Source organism: Indicator indicator, unplaced genomic scaffold (genome assembly GCF_027791375.1).
Source record: "Indicator indicator isolate 239-I01 unplaced genomic scaffold, UM_Iind_1.1 iindUn_scaffold_63, whole genome shotgun sequence".
NCBI classification, from domain to species: Eukaryota; Metazoa; Chordata; class Aves; order Piciformes; family Indicatoridae; genus Indicator; species Indicator indicator.
The window spans coordinates 298,754-319,191 of NW_026539194.1; the positions used below are offsets into that span (position 1 = coordinate 298,754).

Here is a 20,438-nt window from a genome sequence, read left to right on the forward strand (position 1 = left end):
ATGACCTAAAAATGACCCCAGGTCAATCAAGATGAACCCAAATCAATCAAAATGACCTAAAAATGACCCCAGGCCAATCAAAACCCAAATCAATCAAAATGAACCAAAATGAACTAAATTTTCACCCAAATCACCCCAAAGTGAACCCAAATCAACCCAAAAGAGACCCAAATTAACTCAGGACGAATCTTAGTCAACCCAGAAGCAACCCAAGTCCATCAAATTAACCCAAATGAACCAAAACCGACCCAGAGTTACTCAACAGCAACCAGGACGAGCCCAAATCAATCCAAGCTGAAGACAAAATCTATCCAGGATGAATCCAAATCCACCCCAGATGAACCAAATCCGCCCCAAATAAGCCAACACCAACCCAAGATGCCCTAGGGAAGTCTCTTTGTCACTTAAGCCATGCCCTGCTGGCAGCCAATCAGAAATTAGCCTTTCCTGAAGTCCCACCCGTGCTGGAAGCGTCAGCCAATCATAGCCACTCCTTTGTGGAAACCTCTCTGTTCCCTTTGGCATTCTGGCCAATCACAAAACAGCATTTCTGAAAGCCCCTCCCTTCCCAGAGAGTCGCAGCCAATCACAAATGAAACTCTCCTGAAGTCCCGCCCTTCCCGGAAAAGTCTCCTTAATGCCAGCCAATCAGAACATGGCACTTGAAGAAGCCACTCCCTCCCTCGCTGTACTCCAACCAATCACAAGGGTGCTTTCCCTGGAGGCTCTCCCCCTTCTCCTCCCCCTTTGCTGGGTCTCAGCCAATCACAAAATAGCATTTACAAAAGCCCCGCCCTTCCCAGATGGTCCCAACCAATCACAAACGCTGCTTTAAGGAAGCCTCTACTTCCTCATTTGTGTTCCATCCAATAAGAAACGCACCATTCCCCGAAGCCTCTCCCTCCCCGGGGGCTTCCAGCTAATCACGAGCGTCCCCTTTCTGCAAGCCTTCCCTGCCTTGCTGCATCCCAACCAATCAGAAACGCGAGCTTCGGGAAGCCCCTCCCTCCCTGGGGAGTCCCAGCCAATCAACTCCGCTTCTTTCCGGAAGCCCCCCCCTTCCCGGAACCTCCCGGCTAACCACAAGGGCTCCTTACCGGAAGTTTTTGTGCCGTTAGCGGAAGTCCCTTTCCCTCACCGGTAGTCCCCCTCTGGCCGTCTCCTTGGCTCGGGACCGGAAGTGACGTCGCGGGCGACCGGAAGCGGCCTTGGCGCGCGGGCCATGGGCTCCTCCAAGAAGCATCACCGGGAGCGCGGCGGCGCTGAGGCCGCTGAGGAGGCCCCGGCCGGAGGGGGAGCGGCGACGACGACGACGACCACCGGGAGCAGCCCGGGAGCCAGCGCGGCGGGGAGGCCGCGGGAGCACCGCAAGCATCGGCACCGCGGAGGGGAGCGGAGGGGGAAGCGGAGCCGCTCCCGGGGGGAGAGAAGCGGCGGAGGAGGAGGCGGCGGCGGCTCCGGCTCCGCTTCTTCTTCTTCTCGCCGCGGGGGAGGCTCCGAGGAGTCGGCGAGGAGCGGCCATGGCCGCGGGAGCGGCGACGGAGAGCGGAGGGCGAAGAGGGAGAGGAGGGAGGAGAGGGAAGAGAGCGGTGAGAAGGGGGAGGGGGAGGGGCGGAAGTGGGGATAGGGGAGAGGGCCGGGGGGGCTGTGGGGCGATGGGGGTCTGGGAGGCACTGGGAGGGGGCTGGGGGGGACTGGGAGGGGGCTGGGGGGCACTGGGAGGGGACTGAGAGGGCACTGGGAGGGGACTTAGGGCACTGGGAGGGCACTGGGAGGGGACTTAGGGCGCTGGGAGGGGACTGGGAGGGGTTGGGGGGAACTGGGAGGGGGACTGGGAGGGCTCTGGGAGGGGGCTGGGGCCTCCTGTTGCTTCTTTGTGGCTCATTGATTATTAATCGTGTTCGTTAGTAATCAATTTCCTTAACCAATAACTGATGGAGATTATTAGAGGCTGGTAGTGGTGATCAGGGATTAATTATCTGCCCCTGAGGCACTGTCAGGGGCATTGGGATCTTTTATTGCCATCAATTAATTTTTTTGAGCTGTAATTAATGTTGATTGTTAGCAAATGTTAATGATTAATTATTTTGCCACTATGAATAAGTTTTCTCACGTATTAATTATCATTGGTACTCATTATTTGTTGATTAGTTTGTAGTCACCACAGAGGTCCCTGGGGCACTGCTGGGTCCCCCAGTTAATTTCCCCCTTGTTATTAATCATCAATCAATAATCACTGATGCTAATCAATATTTCCCATTAGGGATTGATTGCCTTTATTGGTTACTTTTAATTGTTATCAATAATTAACTTTCTCCCAACACCTTCTTAGCTTCCATAAAGGATCCTGGGGGGCTGCTGGGACCCCCTGTGAGCCCCCAGTTCCCACTAATGACTAATCAATAATCTCTGGTGCTAGCCTGTGGTTACTATTGGTAATGAATAATGGGTTTTGAGAACCAATCAAAATCTTTATTGATTAGTTAGTCCTTCCTGAGGCTCAATAAAAACCATTGGGACGGACTTGGGACCCCCTCTGGGTCCCCACCCCCCAATTAGTTACCAATAAATACCCCCCAATGTCAATCGGTGCTCTTTATTGGTAGTCAATAGGTGTTATTAATAGCTAATAATTGTCATTAATTATCAATCACTTCTATTCCCAGCCTCAACCCCCAAGACCTCTGGGGCTGAATCTGCTCTCAGTGTGGAAGAGACCAAGTAAGGGTCCCCCCCCCCCCCGCCAGGAACTCCCACCCATGGGTGTCCCCCAGAGACTCCCACCCATGGCTGTCCTGCAGACCCCCTTTGGGACCCCCAGAGTCCCCCTGGGAGCCCTACCCATGGCTGCCCCCCAGGACCCCCAGACCCCTGCCAGACACCCCCACTCATGGATGTCCCCCAGCCCCCCCCCGCCAGAGACCCCTGCCCAGTGCTGTCTCCCACCCCCAGACCCCTACCAGAGACCCCCACCCATGGGTGCTCCCCAGACCCCCCCACCCACCCTTTGTTGCCCCCTCCCCAATTTCCCCCCCAGCAAGCTGAGGGCCAAGCTGGGCCTGAAGCCCTTGGAGACCACAGCAGCCAAGAAAGGTAAGGTTGGGGCTCCCCCTCCCCCCTTTTTCACCCCATTTGGGGGTGAGGGGCACCAAGGTGAGTGCCTGGGGGGGTCCTCACCCTCTGTGCCCCCCCTTTTTGTGTCCCCCACCCCCAGAGGCTGGCACCAAGGAGGACCCAGTGGCAGCTGAGGTCATCAACCCTCTGCTGCTGCGCCAGCGCCAGGAGCTGAGGGAGAAGCTGGCAGCAGCCAAGGAGAAGAGGATCCTGAACCAGAAGCTGGGGTGGGGGCAAGAGGGGGGGTGGGGGTGCCCCAGGGGGGTGGGTGCCTGGGGGTGGGCACACAAGGGTGATGCAGGCCTGTGGGTGGCACCCATAGGGGGCAATGGGTACTAGAGATCTATCGTAATCTATAGGGCTCCCTAGGGATCATTGGGGACCCATAGAGATCCATAGCAACCCATAGAGCCCCATAGGGATCAATGGGAACCCATAGAGATCCATAGCAACCCATAGAGCCTCCTAGGGATCAATGGGAACCCATAGAGATCCATAGCAACCCATAGAGCCTCCTAGGGATCAATGGGAACCCATAGAGATCCATAGCAACCCATAGAGCCTCCTAGGGATCAATGGGAACCCATAGAGATCCATAGCAACCCATAGAGCCTCCTAGGGATCAATGGGAACCCATAGAGGGTGATAGAGCACCATAGGGAGCAATGGGGACCCATAGCAACCTGTAGGAACCCATAGAGCACCTTAGGGACTCATAGCAATCTATAGGGACCCCTGGAGCACCTAGGGACCCATAGAGCTCCATAGGGACCCATGGGGACCCATAGAGCACCATACAGACCCATAGGGACCCACAGCAATGCATAGAGCACCATAGGGACCAATGGGGACCCATAGAGCACCATACAGACCCATAGAGCACTATGGGCACCCATGGGGACCCATAGAGCACTATGGGCACCCATGGGGACCCATAGAGCACCATACAGACCCAGAGAGCACTATGGGCACCCATGGGGACCCATAGAGCACTATAGGGACCCATAGCAACCCATAGGACTCTGTGGGGACCTGCAGGCACCCATGGCAACTTATAGAACCCCATAGGGACCTATAGCAACCCATAGAACTCTACAGGGATCCATAGGGACCCATGGCAACCCATAGAGCACCAATAGGGACACATAAGAACCCATAGGGACCCATAGAGCCCCATTGGGACCGTGGGTGGGCAGCCAGAGGTTGGGTGTCCATGGGTGGGGGTAAAATGTCCTTTTCTGGCCCTAAAAGGGTTTTTTTACACCCAAAATTGCCCGGTTTTGGCCTTTAACTACCCCTGTTGGACCCCAAATTGGCCTTTCCTGACCTCAACTGCCTCTCTCGCCCCAAAATGCCAATCCTTACCCCAAACTTCCTCTTCTGGCCCCAGATCCCCTTTTGTCACCCTAAAATCCGTTTTCCCCCAAAATGTCATTTTTTGACCTCAGATCTTCCTTTTCTTAACACAGAATGTTCATTTTTAACCCAAATTTTTGTTTTTTAACCAAAAGCTGCTTTTTTTTCTCCCTAACTTCGCTTTTTGACCCAAAATCCTTTGTTGTTTGTTTTTTTTTTTCCCCAAATCCTCATGCTAACCAAAGTCCTCTTTTTTTCACCTCAAAATGTCTGGTTTTGACCCAAACTTCTCCTTTTTAACCAAAATCCCCTTTTTTCACCCCAAACTGATCCTTTTTGCTCCAAATCTTTCTTTTTCTCCCCCTATAATGTCTATTTTTAATCAAAATCCTCTCTTTTCACCCCAAAACCCCATTTTGATCTCAAATCCTTTTTTCACCCCAAAAACTGCTCTTTTCACTCTAAACTGTCAATTTTTAAATCAAATTCTCCTTCTTTAAACAAGATCCCCTTTTTTCACCCCTAATTGATCCTTTTGATCCCCAAATCCTCTTTTTCACCCCAAAACTCCCTTTTTTAACGTAAATTCTCCTTTTGTTTTCCAAACTGGGCCTTGGGGAGAACCAAAATGTCCATTTTAAAACCAAAATCCTCTTTTTTACATCAAAACCTGCATTTTGACCCCAAATCCTCTTTTTACCTCAAAATATCCTTTTTTGAGCTAGACTTCCCCTTTTTAACCAGTATCCATTTTTTTCACCCCCATCTCTTTTGACCCCAAATCACCTTTTTTCACCCCCAAATGTCTATTTTTGACCCAGACTCTCTCTTGCTGACCCAAAATTCTCCTTTTTCTTCCCCATCCTGTGCCTTTTGACTCCAAATCCTCTTTTTACCCCAAAATCCCTTTTCCCCAAATCCCCTTTTTTAACCCCCCAAAATGTCCATTTTTAAACCAAATTCTTTTTTAACCAAAATCCCCTTTTTGACCCCAACCCCCCTTTTTGACCCCAAATACTCTTTTTTCATCCCTAACTGTCCCTTTTGACCCAAAATCTCATTTTTTTTACCCCAAACTCCATTTTGACCCAAAAATTCTTTTTTTCACCCCCCAAAACTGCCCTTTTAACCCCAAACTGTCCCTTTTGACTTTAAATCCCCTTTTTTCACTCTAAAAGCCCTTTCAACCCCAAAACGTCTATTTTTGACCAAAAAATTCTCTTTTTTCATCCTAAAAGTCCCTTTTCAACCCAAAGCTCTTTTTTGACCCCAAACTTTCCTTTTCTAACCCAAACTGTCCCTTTTTAACCCTAAATTCTCTTTTTCACCCCAAGGCTGCCCCCAATGTTCCTTTTTACCTAACATCTCCTTTTTTCACCCCAAAATCCCTTTCAACCCCAAAATGGCTCTTTGACCCCAAATCCTCTTTCTTCACCCCAAAACTGCCCTTTTCCCCCTCACCCTGTTCCTTTTGACCCAAAATCCTCTTTTTTTTCACCCCAAAATCCCTTTGCCCCCAAAATGTGCTCTTTTGACCCCAAACCCTTTTTTAACCCAAAAATGTCAATTTTTAACCCAAACTTCCCTTTTTAACTACAATCCTCTTTTTTTTTTGCCCCAAACTGTCTTTTTGACCTCAAATCCTCTTTTTTCACCCTAAAACTGCTCTTTTTACCCCAAAATGTCTTTTTTTGACCCAAGCATCCCCTGTTTAACCAAATCTCCCCATTTTCACCCTTTCCCCCTTTTGACCCCAAATCCTCTTTTTTTCACCCCAAACTATCCCTTTTCACCCCAAAATTTCCACTTTTGACCTAAACTCTCCTTTTTTGACCCCAAATTCTCTTTTTTTCACCCCAAACCCCTTTTGACTCCAAATTCTCTTTTTTTGCCCCAAACCCCTTTTCCCCCCCAGAATGTCCTTCTTTGCCCCCACATCCTCCCTTTTTCCCCCCAAAATGTCTATTTTTAACCCAAATCCCTTTTTTTGCCCCCAAATCCTCCTTCTTGTCCCCAAAGCAAGGTGCGGACGCTGGGGGAGGAGGATCCCTGGCTGGAGGACACCGCGGCCTGGATCCAGCGCAGCCGACAGCTGCAGCAGGAGAAGGAGATGGCTGAGAAGAGGGTCAGGGACCGCCCCGATGACGTCATCACCCCTGTGACGTCATCACCTACCCCCTCCCCCCCACCATGATGTCACCATGGCCCAGGAGGCCACAAAGTTCCCTTGGCTTTGGACCTTTGATGGCCTCCATTTGAGCTCTGGAGGCCTCCACTTGACTTCCCTTGACCCAAGTTGGCCTTTGGTGGTCTCCAGTTGACTTCTGTTGACCCAAGCTGACCTTTGGTGGCCTCTAGTTGACCTTTGCTGGTCCCTAGTTGACTTTTCGTGGCCCATGTTGGCCTTTGATGGTTCCTAGTTTACTTTTCTTGGCCCAAGTTGACCTTTGGTGGCCTCCAGTTGACACTTGGTGGCCTCAAGTTGGCCTTTGGTGTCCTCCAGTTGACTTTCCTTGACCCAAGTTGACCTTTGGTGGCCTCTGGTTCTTTGATGGTCCCTAGTTGATTTCTCTTGGCCCAGGTTGGCTTTCCGTAGCCTCCAGTTGACTCTTCTTGGCCTCAAGTTGACCTTTGGTGGCCTCCAGTTGACTTCCTTTGACCTAAGTTGGCCTTTGGTGGTCTCTAGTTGACCTTTGGCGGTCCCTAGTTGATTTCTCTTGGCCCAGGTTGGCTTTTGGTGGCTTTCAGTTGACTTTTCTTAGCCCAAGTTGACCTTTGTTGGCCTCCAGTTGACTTCTGTTGACCCAAGCTGACCTCTGGTGGCTTCCCCTCTGCAGGCCAAGCTGTTGGAGGAGATGGACCAAGAGTTTGGGGTCAGCACCTTGGTGGAGGAGGAGTTCATGAAGAGGAAGAAGGTAGCTTGGGGACCACTTGGGGACCTCCTGGAGGAGGTGGTGGCAGTGGTGAGCTCATCTCATGTCCCTTTGCCCCCACCCCAGGACCTCTACAGCTCCAGGGACCTGCAGGGGCTGACAGTGGAGCACGACGTGGAGACCTTCCGCGAGGGGGAGACCTTGGTCCTCACCCTGAAGGACAAAGGTCTGGGGGGGCCAGAGAGGACATCAAGGGGCACAGGAGGTCCATGGTGGCCTGAGGGGACCTTGAGGAGGCCACAGGAGCTGGGGTGGCCTCAGGGGACATCAAGGAGGATATTAGGTCCATGGTGGCCTCAGGGAATGTTGGTGTCCCCCCAGCCCTTGGTGTCCCCCCAGCCCTGTCCCCTGCTGTCCCCAGGGGTAATGGAGGAGGCTGAGGACCTCCTGCTTAATGTCCCTTTGGTGTCCCCAACATTGTCCCTTGGTGTCCCCAGCAGTGCTGGACGAGGCTGAGTGGGGTCCCCTTTGGTGTCCCCCAATGTTGTCCCTTGCTGTCCCCACCCCTTGGTGTCCTCTTGGTGTCCCCAACCCTGTCCCCTTGGTGTCCCCAGGGGTGCCAGAGGAGGCTGAGGACCTCCTGATGAACATCACCTTAGAGTTCCCATCCCTTGGGGTCCCCTTGGTGTCCCCAACCCTGTCCCCTGCTCTTCCCAGGAGTGCTGGAGGAGGCTGAGGACGTCCTGGTGAATGTCACCCTGGTGGCCCAGGAGCAGGCCAAGCAGAACCTGGAGCTGCGCCAGAAGAAGCCTCAGTATGTCCCCTACGAGGAGGAGGACCCTGCCACTGCCACCCAGGTCTGTCCCCAGGGGGTCCCCAAGGGAGGGAACCTCCCTTGACAGCTCCCAGAGGGGACATCAAACTGGTGGTGGCCTCAGGAGGAGCTTGGGGCTGTGCTGGCCTCCAAAGGGGACCTGGAGGGGACATGGAGCCCTTGGTGGCCTCAAGGGGACCTGGAGGGGACATGGAGCCCTTGGTGGCCTCCAAAGGGGACCTGGAGGGGACATGGAGCCCTTGGTGGCCTCAGGGGGGCCTGGAGGGGACATGGAGCCCTTGGTGGCCTCAAGGGGACCTGGAGGGGACATGGAGCCCTTGGTGGCCTCCAAAGGGGACCTGGAGGGGACATGGAGCCCTTGGTGGCCTCCAAAGGGGACCTTAAGCCTTTGGTGTCCCCAAGGGTGATCAAAAATGGAGGTTTTGGGGTCAGAATTGGACATTTTAGGTCAAAAATAGATTTTTTGGGTTGAAATAGGATATTCTGGAGTAAAAAACTTGACCTTTTAAGTCAGAAATGGACATTTTGGGGTCAAAAATGGACTTTTTGAGGTAAAAGCTGGGCATCTGGGGTAAAACTTAGAAGTTTTGGGACAAAAATTGGACTTTTTGGGTCCAAAATGGACGTTTTAGGTTAAAAATAGACATTTTGGGGTCAAAAATTGGAATCTTTGGGGTAAAAGTTGGCTATTTTGGGGCAGAAATGGACATTTTAATGTCAAAATAGGAAATTTTGGGGGAAAAGATATTTTGGGGTGGAAATTTGGATATTTTAGGTCAAAAGTAGACGTTTTGAGGTTAAAAAATGGACATTTGGTGTCAGAAATGGACATTTTGGGGTAGATAGTGGACTTTTTGAGAAAAAAATTGGACAGTTTGGGTTAAAAATGGATACTTCAGGGTCCAAATTGGACCTTTTGGTATAAAACTTGGAGTTTTTGGGCTAAGTCATGGACATTTTGAGGTGAAAATGGGACCTTTTGGGTCAAAGTTTGATATTTTAGAATAAGAATTGGATGTTTTGGTTGAAAATTGAACATTTTGAGGTAAAAATTTGGACTTCTGAGGTAAAAAGTAGATATTTTGAGGTTAAAAATGGAGACTTGGGGTAAAAATTGGGCATTCTAAATCGAAATTGGACGTTTTGGGCCCAAACTGGACATTCTGATGTTAAAGAAAAGGCTTTTTTGGGTAAAAATCTGGCATTTTTGGTCAGAAATGGACATTTTGGGGTAGATGTTGGAGTTTTTGAGGAAAAAATTGGACATTTTGGATCCAAATTGGACATTTTGGGTCACAATTGGAAATTTTATGGTAAAACTCAGACTTTTTGGGCTAAGTAATGGACATTTTGAGAGTAAAATTGGACATTTGGTGTCAAAAACGGAGACTTTGAGATAAAAATTGGATTTTTTAAATGGCAAAAATTGGACATTTTGGGTTGAAGTTGGGCACTTTGAGGTAAAAAGGGAACATTTGGGGTAAAAATTGGCCCTTTTGGATCAAAGTTGGGTATTTTACAATAAGATTTGGACATTTTGGTTGAAAATTGGACATTTTGAGGTAAAACTTTGGACTTTTGAGGAAAAAAGTAGACATTTTGAGGTTAAAAATGGAGGCTTTGGGTCAAAATTGGACATTCTAAATCAAAATTGGACATTTTGGGGTAAAAATTGGTCATTTTGGGCCCAAACTGGACATTTTGAGGGGAAAAAAAAGGGCATTTGGGGTGGAAATTGGACATTTTGTGGTTAAAATTGGCATTTTAGGGTTGAAAATGGACTTTTTGAGGTAAGAAGAGGACATTTTGTGTCCAAAAGGGACCTTCTGATGTTAAAATTGGGGAAAATTGCTTTTTTTTTGGAGCCAAATTGGATGTTTGGGGTCGAAACTGTACAATTGCAGGTAAAAATTGGGGCAGTTTGGGGTCAAAATTGGACATCTTGGGTGGAAATTGGACATTTTGGGGTCAAAAGGCTTTTTTTGGATTGGTGAAAAATGAGGATCCTGGGGGTGAAAAAATGAGAAACTGAGGTAAAAAATGGGCAGTTTGGGGTCGATCTTGGACATTTGGGGCCAAAAATGGACTTTGGGGGTAAAGTTGGACGTTTGGGGACCAAAAATGGAGGGTTTAGGTCAAATGCAGACACCTGGGGGGGGGAAATGGACTTTTGGAGGTTAAAATTGGCCATTTGGGGTCAAACTTGGACTTTCTGTCTCCTCCTCTGTCCCCCCCCAGGGCCCCCAGCCCAAGGTGCTGCTCCCCAAGTACTCAGACCCCCCCCAGCGACCTTCCTTCCGCCTGGGCCCCGGGGGGGGGGCTCCGGCTGGGGGGGGCCCTGGAGGGGACCCCCAGGCTGGGACCCCCCCAGGCCCTGCCCCCCAAAGCCTGCAGCTGCCCCCCCTGCGCCTGGCCCCTGAGTATCTGACCCCAGAGGAGATGGTGAGACTGGGAGGGGACTGGGAGATGATTGGGAGGGACTGGGGGGGAGTGGGAAGGACTGGGGGGGACTGGGAGGGGATTGGGAGGGACTGGGAGGGGATTGGGAGGGACTGGGAGGGGAGTGGGAGGGACTGGGAGGGACTGGGAGGGATTGGGAGGGACTGGGAGGGGATTGGGAGGGACTGGGAGGGGATTGGGAGGGACTGGGAGGGGATTGGGAGGGACTGGGAGGGACTGGGAGGGGATTGGGAGGGACTGGGAGATGATTGGGAGGGACTGGGGGGGACTGGGAGGGGATTGAGGGGAAACTCGGATTGAACTGGGGGGGGTCCAAGTTCCTTTGTGGGGCAACTGGGAGCACTGGGGTTGAACTGGGAGATTCTTGGGGGGGGTCCCAGCCTCTTTTTGGGGTCACTGGGGGTGGTCCAAGGCCCTTTGGGGTGCAACTGGTGGCCCTGGGAGGCAGCTGGGTGCTTGGGAGCCGTTTTTGGGCTGCTTTGGTGGGAGAGGGTAGGGTCTGGGGGAGTCTTGGGGGGGTCTGAAAGCTTTTGGGGACCCCTCCCCAGGTGACCTTCCGGAAGACTCGGCGCAGGGTGAAGAGGCTGAGGAGGAAGCCCCTGAAGGCTGATGACCTCCTGCCCATGGCCCCCGGGGACACCCAGGGGGACTTCGGCTCCAGGTGGGGCTGGGGGGGGACTGAGGGGCACCCATGGGTGCTGGGAGGGGTCCTGAGGGGGACTAGGAGGGTCTTAAGCATGCTGAGAAGGTCCTAAGGGGCACCAATGGGTGCTGGGGGAGGTCCTCAGGGGGTCCTAAGAGCGCTGGGAGGGGTCCTAAGGGGCACCCATGAGTGCTGGGTGGGGTCTAAGGGTGCTGGGAGGAGTCCTAAGGGACACCCATGGGTGCTGGGAGGGGTCCTAGGGGGCACCCATGGGTGCTGGCTGGGCTTTAAGGGTGCTGGGAGGGGTCCTAAGGGGCACCCATGGGTGCTGGCTGGGGTTTAAGGGTGCTGGGAGAGGTCCTAGGGGGCACCCATGGGTGCTGGCTGGGGTTTAAGGGTGCTGGGAGGGGTCCTAAGGGGCACCCATGGGTGCCCAGGCAGCACCCACCTCCCCCTTAACCCTTTGCCCCTCCCCCATTCCAGGTCCCGTGGGCGTGGCCGCAAGGTGCAGGAGGATGAGGAGGGGGCCGAGGCGGGGGAAGAGGCTGGGGGGTCCTCAGCCCCCTCCAGCCCCAGCCAGGGGCCCCCCACCCAGCTCCCCTCCGACGACCCCCGGGTGGAGAACATGGAGATCAGCAGTGAGGGTGGGTGGGGGCACCCAGGGGTGCTGGGGAGGGGTCCTGAGAGGGAGGGGAGGGTCCTAAGGAGGGGGGGAGGGGTCTAGTGGGCACCCAGGGGTGCTGGGGAGGGGTCCTGAGAGGGAGGGGAGGGTCCTAAGGAGGGGGGGAGGGGTCTAGTGGGCACCCAGGGGTGCTGGGGAGGGGTCCTGAGAGGGAGGGGAGGGTCCTAAGGAGAGGGGGAGGGGTCTAGTGGGCACCCAGGGGTGCTGGGGAGGGGTCTGAGAGGGAGGGGAGGGTCCTAAGGAGAGGGGGAGGGGTCTAGTGGGCACCCAGGGGTGCTGGGGAGGGGCCGTAGGGTGCTGGGAAGTGGTCTAAGGTGGGGGGCAGGGGGGTAAGGGGCACCCGTGGGTCCTGAGTGGGTGGGGCTGGTGGGGGGGTACCTCTGGGTGCCCTTCCCCCCTCCCCCTCCCCCCCCATGGGTGCCTTCCCCCACCCAGACGAGGCCGGGGGCTCCGGGTCCCCCCCTCAGGGGCTGGAGGAGGAGGAGGAGGGAGAGCAGCAGGAGCTGCAGCTGCAGCTGCAGAGGAGTCGCCGCCTGCGGCAGCTGCAGGCCCTGCGCGACCACCAGGGGGCGCCCAAGGTGCGTGGGGACCACCCCCTGCCCCTGCTCCTCCCTTCCTCCCCCCTCCTCCTCCTCCTCCCTTCCTCCCCCCTCCCCCCCTCCTCCTCCCTTCCTCCTCTCCTCCCCCCCTCCTCCTCCCTTCCTCCCCCCTCCCCCTCCTCCTCCCTTCCTCCCCCCTCCCCCTCCTCCTCCCTTCCTCCCCCCTCCCCCTCCTCCTCCCTTCCTCCCCCCTCCCCCTCCTCCTCCCTTCCTCCCCCCTCCCCCTCCTCCTCCCTTCCTCCCCCCCTCCTCCTCCTCCTCCTCCTCCCCCCTCCTCCTCCCCTCCCTTCCTCCCCCCTCCTCCTCCTCCTCCCTTCCTCCCCCCTCCTCTTCCTCCTCCTCCCTTCCTCCTCCTCCCTTCCTCCTCCTCCCTTCCTCCCCCCTCCTCTCCCTCCTCCCTCCCTCCCTCCCCCCTCCTCCTCCTCCTCCTCCCTTCCTCCTCCCCCCTCCCCTCCTCCTCCTCCCTTCCTCCCCCCTCCTCCTCCCTCCTCCCCTTCCCCTCCCCTCCTCCCTCCTCCTCCCCCTTCCTCCCCCCTCCTCCTCCTCCTCCTCCCTTCCTCCCCCCTCCTCCTCCTCCTCCTCCCTTCCTCCCCCCTCCTCCTCCTCCTCCTCCCCTCCTCCCTCCCCTCCTCCCTCCTCCCTTCCTCCCCCTCCTCCTTACTCCTCCTCCCTTCCTCCTCCTCTGCCCTCCTCCCTCCTTCTCCCTCCCTCCTCCTCCCTCCTCCTCCCTTCCTCCCCCCTCCTCCTCCTCCTCCCCCTCCTCCCCCCCCCCTCCCCCTCCTCCCCATCCCTCTCCCCCTCCTCCCTCCTCCTCCCTTCCTCCCCCCTCCTCCTCCTCCTCCCTTCCTCCCCCCTCCTCCCCTCCTCCTCCTCCTCCCTTCCCTCCCCCCTCCCCTCCTCCTCCCTTCCTCCCCCCTCCTCCTCCCTCCTCCCTCCCCCTCCTCCCCCCTCCTCCTCCTCCCCCTCCTCTCCTCCTCCCCCCTCCTCCTCCCTTCCTCCCCCCTCCTCCTCCCCCCTCCTCCTCCCTTCCTCCTCTCTTCCTCCCTTCCTCCTCTCCTCCTCCCCCCTCCTCCTCCCTTCCTCCCCCCTCCTCCTCCTCCTCCGACCGTCCTCCCCCCTCGTCCTCCTCCTCCTCCGTTCCACCCCCCTCCTCCTCCTCCTCCTCCCTTCCTTCCCCCTCCTCCATCCCCAACCCCTCCACATCACCCATGGGTGCCCTTTAGGACCTTCCCACCCCCTTACCCTCTCCTTTTTGGAGCCTATTTTTGGCTCCTGTCCTTCTTCCTCCCCTTTGCTCCCTCCCCCCTAAAACTCTTTAACCCTTCCTGCCTCTCCCCCCCCAGCCCCCTGCCCAGGTGCTGGAGCTGCTGAGGGGCTCAGGGGGGGTCCCAGGCCCAGACCCCCGGGGGGGCTCCATCGTCTTCAATGCCACCTCCGAGTTCTGCAGGACCCTGGGGGAGATCCCAACCTATGGCCTGGCAGGGAACAGGGAGGAGCAGGAGGAGCTGATGGTGAGGGGAGTGGGGGGGGATCAGGGGGGCACCCATGGGTGCTGGGGGGGTCCTAAGGGGTACCCATGGGTGCTTGGGAGGAGTCTTAGTGTGCTAGGATGGGGGTTAGGGTGCTGGGGGGTGGATCTTAAGGTGCTAAAAGGGGTCCCAGAGGTCACCCATGGGTGCTTGGGGAAGGTCTTAAGAGTATAGGGAGGGGTGGGAGAGGCATGGGGAAGATGGGGAGGGGATGTGGTGGGCTGGGGGGCAATAGGTCTCGGGGGGATGATTTGGGAGGGATTGGGGGTTGAGAGAGGGCAAGGGGGGAGGCTGGGAGGGATAAGGGGGCAATATGGGTGGGGTTGGGGGTGAGAGTGGGGTCTGGAGAGGCTTTATGGGGGGCTGGGGGCTGATATTGGGGTGCAGGGGGCGATAGGGGGTGATAGAGAGCCTCTGCAGTTCCCTACAGTGACACCAGGGGACACTAGAGAGCCTTATGGCAGCACTAGAGAGCCACTGCAGTACCCTATGGTGGCACCAGATGGTGCCAGAGAACCTCTATTGTGCCCTATTGAGCCCCTGCAGTACCTTTTGGTGGCACCAGAGGGTGCAGAGGAGTAGAAGCTCCTATGGAGTCCCTGCAGTTCTCTATGGTGGCACCAGAGGGCATTGTAGAGCATTAGGGTAGCACTAGAGAATCCCTGCAGTACTTCAGGCATCTCCAGATGGTGCCAGAGAGCCTCTGCAGTGCCTTAGAGGAGCTCTATAGAGCCTCTGCAGTTCCCTGGGGTGGCTCCAGATGGCACCAGAGAGCCTCTGCAGTGCCTTAGAGGAGCTCTATGGAGCCCCTGCAGTTCCCTGGGGTGGCTCCAGATGGCGCCAGAGAGCCTCTGCAGTGCCTTAGAGGAGTTCTATGGAGCCCCTGCAGTTCCCTGGGGTGGCTCCAGATGGCGCCAGAGAGCCTCTGCAGTGCCTTAGAGGAGCTCTATGGAGCCCTTGCAGTTCCCTAGGGCGGCTCCAGATGGCGCCAGAGAGCCTCTGCAGTGCCTTAGAGGAGCTCTATGGAGCCCCTGCAGTTCCCTAGGGCGGCTCCAGATGGCGCCAGGGAGCCTCAGCTGGGCCCGATCCTGATTTTTGTTCCCTCCCCTCCCCCCAGGCTCTGGAGCATCCAGGCCCCTCCCCCCCCCCGGGGGCGTCCCCAGATTCCGAGGGGGAGGAGAACGTTGGCTGGAGCAGTGTGAACCTGGCTGAGGAGAGGCAGCACCAGAACGTAGGCACTGACCCCAACAGAGCCCCCAAAACAGACCCCCCCTGAGGTCCCCCAAAACAGACCCCCCTGAGGTCCCCCAAAACAGACCCCCCCTGAGCTCCCCCAAAACAGACCCCCCCTGAGCCCCCCCAAAACAGACCCCCCCAGATCCCCCCAAGCCAGACCCTCCCAGAGCCTCCCCCAAAACAAACCCTCCCAGAGCCCCCCAAAACAGTCCCCCCCAAACCAGACCCCCCCAGAGCCCCCCAAAACAGACCCCCCCGAGCCCCTCCAGACCAGACCCCCCAACCAGACCCCCAAACCAGAGCCCCCCCAAAACAGACTCCCTCAGAGCCCCCCAAAACAGACCCCCCAAAACAGACCCCTCAGATCCCCCCAAAACAGACCCCTCAGTTCCCCCCAAAACAGACCCTCCCAGAGCCCCCCCAGAACAGACTCCCCCAGACCCCGACCGCCCCCCCAAAACATCCCCAACCCAGAGAGCCCCAAAATGGACCCAGACCCCCCCCAAGTGGACCCTAGCCCACCAAGAATAGACCCCCCCCAAATCCAAGCCACCCCAAATCAGGACCCCCCCAACCCACAGACCCCCCCGAAATCAAGAACCGCCCCCCCCCCAATTAGGAACCCCCAGATCCAGACCCCCCCCAAAATCAGGACCCCCTGAAATCCAGGACCCCCCTCCAAAATCAGGGCACCTCCAAACTCAGACACCCCCAAACCCAAGACCCCTTCCCCAGTTAGGACCCCCCCAAACCCAGGCCCCCTCCCAAATCCACAACCCCCCGAATTAAGACTCGCCCCCCAAACCCAGGACCCCCAAAGTCTCCCCCAAATTCAGACCCTTCCCAAGCCTAAGCCCTCTCCAAATCAAGATCCCCTTCCAGATTAGGGCCCCCCCAAATCCAGCCCCCCCCAGATTAAACCCCCCTCCAAAATCCCAAAGCTGCCCAAATCAAGACCCTCCCCCCACCAAATCCAGCCCCCCCCCCTCCAACTCTAAGCCCCTCCCCAAGCTGAGACTTCCCCCAACCCCTGCCCCCACCCCCCAACCCACTTGTTGGCTACCTCAAAATTTGAGGGGGGGTCCCCTGGGTTCCTCTCTGAGCTTCTGCCCCTCCCCCCCAGCTCTCTGCCTCCTCCACCACCATCCTGGACGAGGAGCCCATAGTCAACAGGGGGCTGGCAGCTGCCCTCCTGCTCTGCCAGAACAAAGGTGGGGAGGGGGGCTGGGGGCTCGGGGGGCAGCCTTAAGGGTCTCTAAATGGGTCTGGGGGCTCCAGAAGGGCTCTAGAGGGCGTCTGGGATCTTTTGGGGGGAGTCTGGGGGCTCTTTGGGGCGGGGGGGGAACTCTGTGCAGGGGTTTAAGAGTCCCTGAATGGGTCTGGGGTCTTCAGAGAGGGGTTTGGGGGCTCTGTGTTTGGGTCTGGGGTGTCTAAGGGCGGGTTTAAGGGTCCCTAAATGGGTCTGGGGTCTCTATGTTTGGGTCTGGGGATTTTCAAGGGGGTTGAAAGGTCTCTAAATGGGTCTGGGGTCTCTGGAGGGGGATCTGGGGTCACTATGGGTAGATAATAATTTTATTTTTTAATTTATAAAGAATATTAATTATTAATTATTATATTAAATTATAATATTATATTTATTTATTAATTAATATTTTATTATTATTATTAAATTTTTGATTTTTCTTAATTTATAATTAATATAATAATTATTTATTTTTTAAAATTTTTAAATTTATTATTTAATTTATTTAATATTAAAATTATTAATAAATAATAATTAAATTAAATATTTTTTATTTTTATAATTATAAATTTTTTATATTTTTTTTATTTTAATAATATTAATTATAAAAAAAATATTTAATTTTTAATTTTAAAATTATTTATTTATTAATTTTATAATTATTATATTTAATATATAATTTTTAATTTTAATTTAATTATTATATTTTTTAAATATTTTTTTTTTAAAATTATATATATTTTATAATATTTTCTTTTTAAAATGATTTTTTTTAATTTTTATTATTCTTATTAATTTTTATATATAATAAATATATACTTTTTTATTATATTTATTATTTTATTTTTATTTATTTTATTTATTATATTTTATTTATATATTTTATTTATTTTATATTTATTTATTTTATTTATTATTTTTTTATTTTTATTTTATTATTATTTTTTTATATTTTATTTATATTATTTTTATTATTTTTTATTTTTATATTTTTATTTTTAATTATTTTATTATTTATATTTTATATTATTTTATTTTATAATATTTTTATTTATTATTTTTTTATTTAATTATTTTTATATATTTATTTTATTATTTATTTATTTAATTTTATATATTATTTATTTTTTATTATTATTATTTATTAATTTTATTTATTTTATATTATTTTATTTTTTTATATTATTAATTATTTTTTATATTTATATTTTATTTATATATTAATTTATTTTTATTATTTATTATTATTTTTATTTTATTTTTATTTATTATATTTTATTTTTTTATTATTTATTAATTATTATTTATTTTATATTTTATTTATTATATTTATTTTTATTTTTTATTTTATTATTTATTTTTTTATATTATTTTTATTTATATTTTTATAATTTTATTATTATTTATATTTTATTATATTTTATTTTATTTTTATTATATTTTTTATTATTTATATTTTATTATATTTATTATTTATATTTATTATTATTATATTTATTTTTATATTTTATTATTTATTTTATTTTATTTATATATTTTATTTATATATTTTTTTATTTTATATTTTATTTTATTATTTTATTTATATTTATTATTTTTATTTTTTTATTATATTATATTTTTTATTATATTTATATTTATTTTTTATATTTTATTTTTTATTTTATTATATATTATATTTTATATATTTTTATATTTTTATTATATTTTATTATATTTAATTATTTATTTTATTATTTATTATATTTTATTATTTTTTATTATAATATTATTTTATTTTTTTATTATAATTTATTTTATTTTATTATATATATTTTATTTATATTTTTTAATTATATTAATTATTTTATTATTTTATATTATTTTATTTTATTATATATTTATTATTTTTTATTATTTATTTTTATTTATATTTTATTTATTTTATATTTTTTATTTTTATATTATTTTTATTTTATATTATTATTTTTTTTATATTTATATTATTTTTATAATTTTATTTTATATTATTTTATATTTTTTTATTATATTTATTATTTTTATTTATATTTATTATTTTTATATTAATTATTTTATTTTTTATTATTTATATTTTTATTATATTTTTTATTTATTATATTTTATATTTTTATTATTTTATATTTATATTTTTAATTTATTATTATTTATAATTTTTTTTTATTTATTATTTTATTATTATATTTTTATTATATATTTTATATTTTTTATTTAATTTATTTTTATTTTATTTAATTATATTATTTATATTATTTTTTATAATTTATATTTAATTATTTTTTATATTATTATTTATTATTTATTTTTTATTTATTTTTATTATTTTTTATATTTTATTTTATATTATATTATTATTTTATTTATATTATATTTATTTTTATTATTTTATTATATTTTATTATAATTTTTATTAATATTATTTATATTTTATTAATTATTAATATTTATTATATTTTATATTTTTATTTATTATATTTTTATATTTTATTATATATTTATTTATTTATATTATTTATATTATATTTTATATTATTATTATTTTATAATATTATTTTATTTAATTTTTTAATATATTTTATTTATATTTATATTTTATATTATTTTTATATTATTTATATATTTTATATTTATTATATAATTTTATTTATTAATTATTTTTATATTAATATTATTTTATATTATATTTATTATTAATATTTTATTATTATTTATATTTTATTTATTATTTAATATTTTTATTATATATTTTATATTTAATTTATTATATAATTATATTTTTATTATTTTATTATATTATTATATTTTATATTATATTTTATATTATTTTATTTATTTATTTATTATTTTTATTAATTTATTTATATTTATAATTATTAATTTTTATAATTTTTTTATTAATATATTTATATTTTATTATATTTTTATATATTAATTTTATTTTATTATATTTTATTTTATTTATATTATATTAATATATTTATTATTTATATTTTTATTTATTTATAATATTTATATTTTTTATTTTATTATATTTTATTAATTATATTTTATTTATATTTATTATATTTTTTTATTTTATATATTAATTATTTAATAAAATTACAAATAATTACTAAAATAACAACATCATAAAAATAAAAAAACCACCGGCATATAAAAAAACAATATAAAAATACAATCCAAATTAATAACTATAAATAAAAATATCACACATTAAAAAAAAAAAAAACCACCAAAAAATTAATCACCCAACAAAAAACAAACACAAAGCCACCCATCTAATGAATACCATCAAAACACACATATAAAGAAAAAATATTACCAATAATAACAACAACCGACCCACACTTTCTAAACAACACAATACCTATATAAACAAATAAATAAATAGATCTCAAATTCCCAACAATAATACATAACTCTATAACTATATCACTCCCTCACAAGAACCTAAACACACAACACGAAAAATTAATATCTACCTTTTCTCTTTACTCACTAAACTTAATCTCTATTACATTTTTTAATATGAATATCAAAAACACATCCATATTCATCATTACCCCACAATCCCCACCATCAAAGAAAACATAAAATATTTTCTCATTAGAACACATTTCCATACATAACACAACCACATTAAAACACAAAATACTCCCTTATCTACACCCCACTACTAAACAACAACCCCTTACAACAAACCCAACCAACCACTACTAAAATAAACACAAATCTACTTAACATCACCAAATAACCCAACACCAATCTATCACTCCAAATATAACAACCCATTTATACACTCAATAACCAGCCTTATTATCTACTTTTTAATAAATATAACCCCCACCCG

General features: G+C 47.5%; 1 protein-coding gene across 1 annotated transcript in view; it reads left to right on the forward strand.

Moving 5' to 3' along the window:
* Positions 1-1,222: 1,222 nt before the first annotated feature.
* The window catches only part of SART1 (spliceosome associated factor 1, recruiter of U4/U6.U5 tri-snRNP), a gene marked incomplete at its 3' end in the record, with an annotated part of 29,935 nt that continues 10,719 nt past the window's right edge, over positions 1,223-20,438 (forward strand). Inside the window, exons 1-16 of the mRNA XM_054398529.1 lie at positions 1,223-1,589; positions 2,667-2,721; positions 3,038-3,093; positions 3,215-3,341; positions 6,490-6,595; positions 7,308-7,385; positions 7,470-7,569; positions 8,061-8,200; positions 10,417-10,620; positions 11,187-11,299; positions 11,765-11,813; positions 11,862-11,925; positions 12,399-12,541; positions 13,906-14,073; positions 15,209-15,322; positions 16,451-16,538. Of these exons, the coding sequence (XP_054254504.1) occupies positions 1,223-1,589; positions 2,667-2,721; positions 3,038-3,093; positions 3,215-3,341; positions 6,490-6,595; positions 7,308-7,385; positions 7,470-7,569; positions 8,061-8,200; positions 10,417-10,620; positions 11,187-11,299; positions 11,765-11,813; positions 11,862-11,925; positions 12,399-12,541; positions 13,906-14,073; positions 15,209-15,322; positions 16,451-16,538 (1,972 nt within the window). The remainder of the gene's footprint in view (positions 1,590-2,666; positions 2,722-3,037; positions 3,094-3,214; positions 3,342-6,489; positions 6,596-7,307; positions 7,386-7,469; positions 7,570-8,060; positions 8,201-10,416; positions 10,621-11,186; positions 11,300-11,764; positions 11,814-11,861; positions 11,926-12,398; positions 12,542-13,905; positions 14,074-15,208; positions 15,323-16,450; positions 16,539-20,438) is intronic.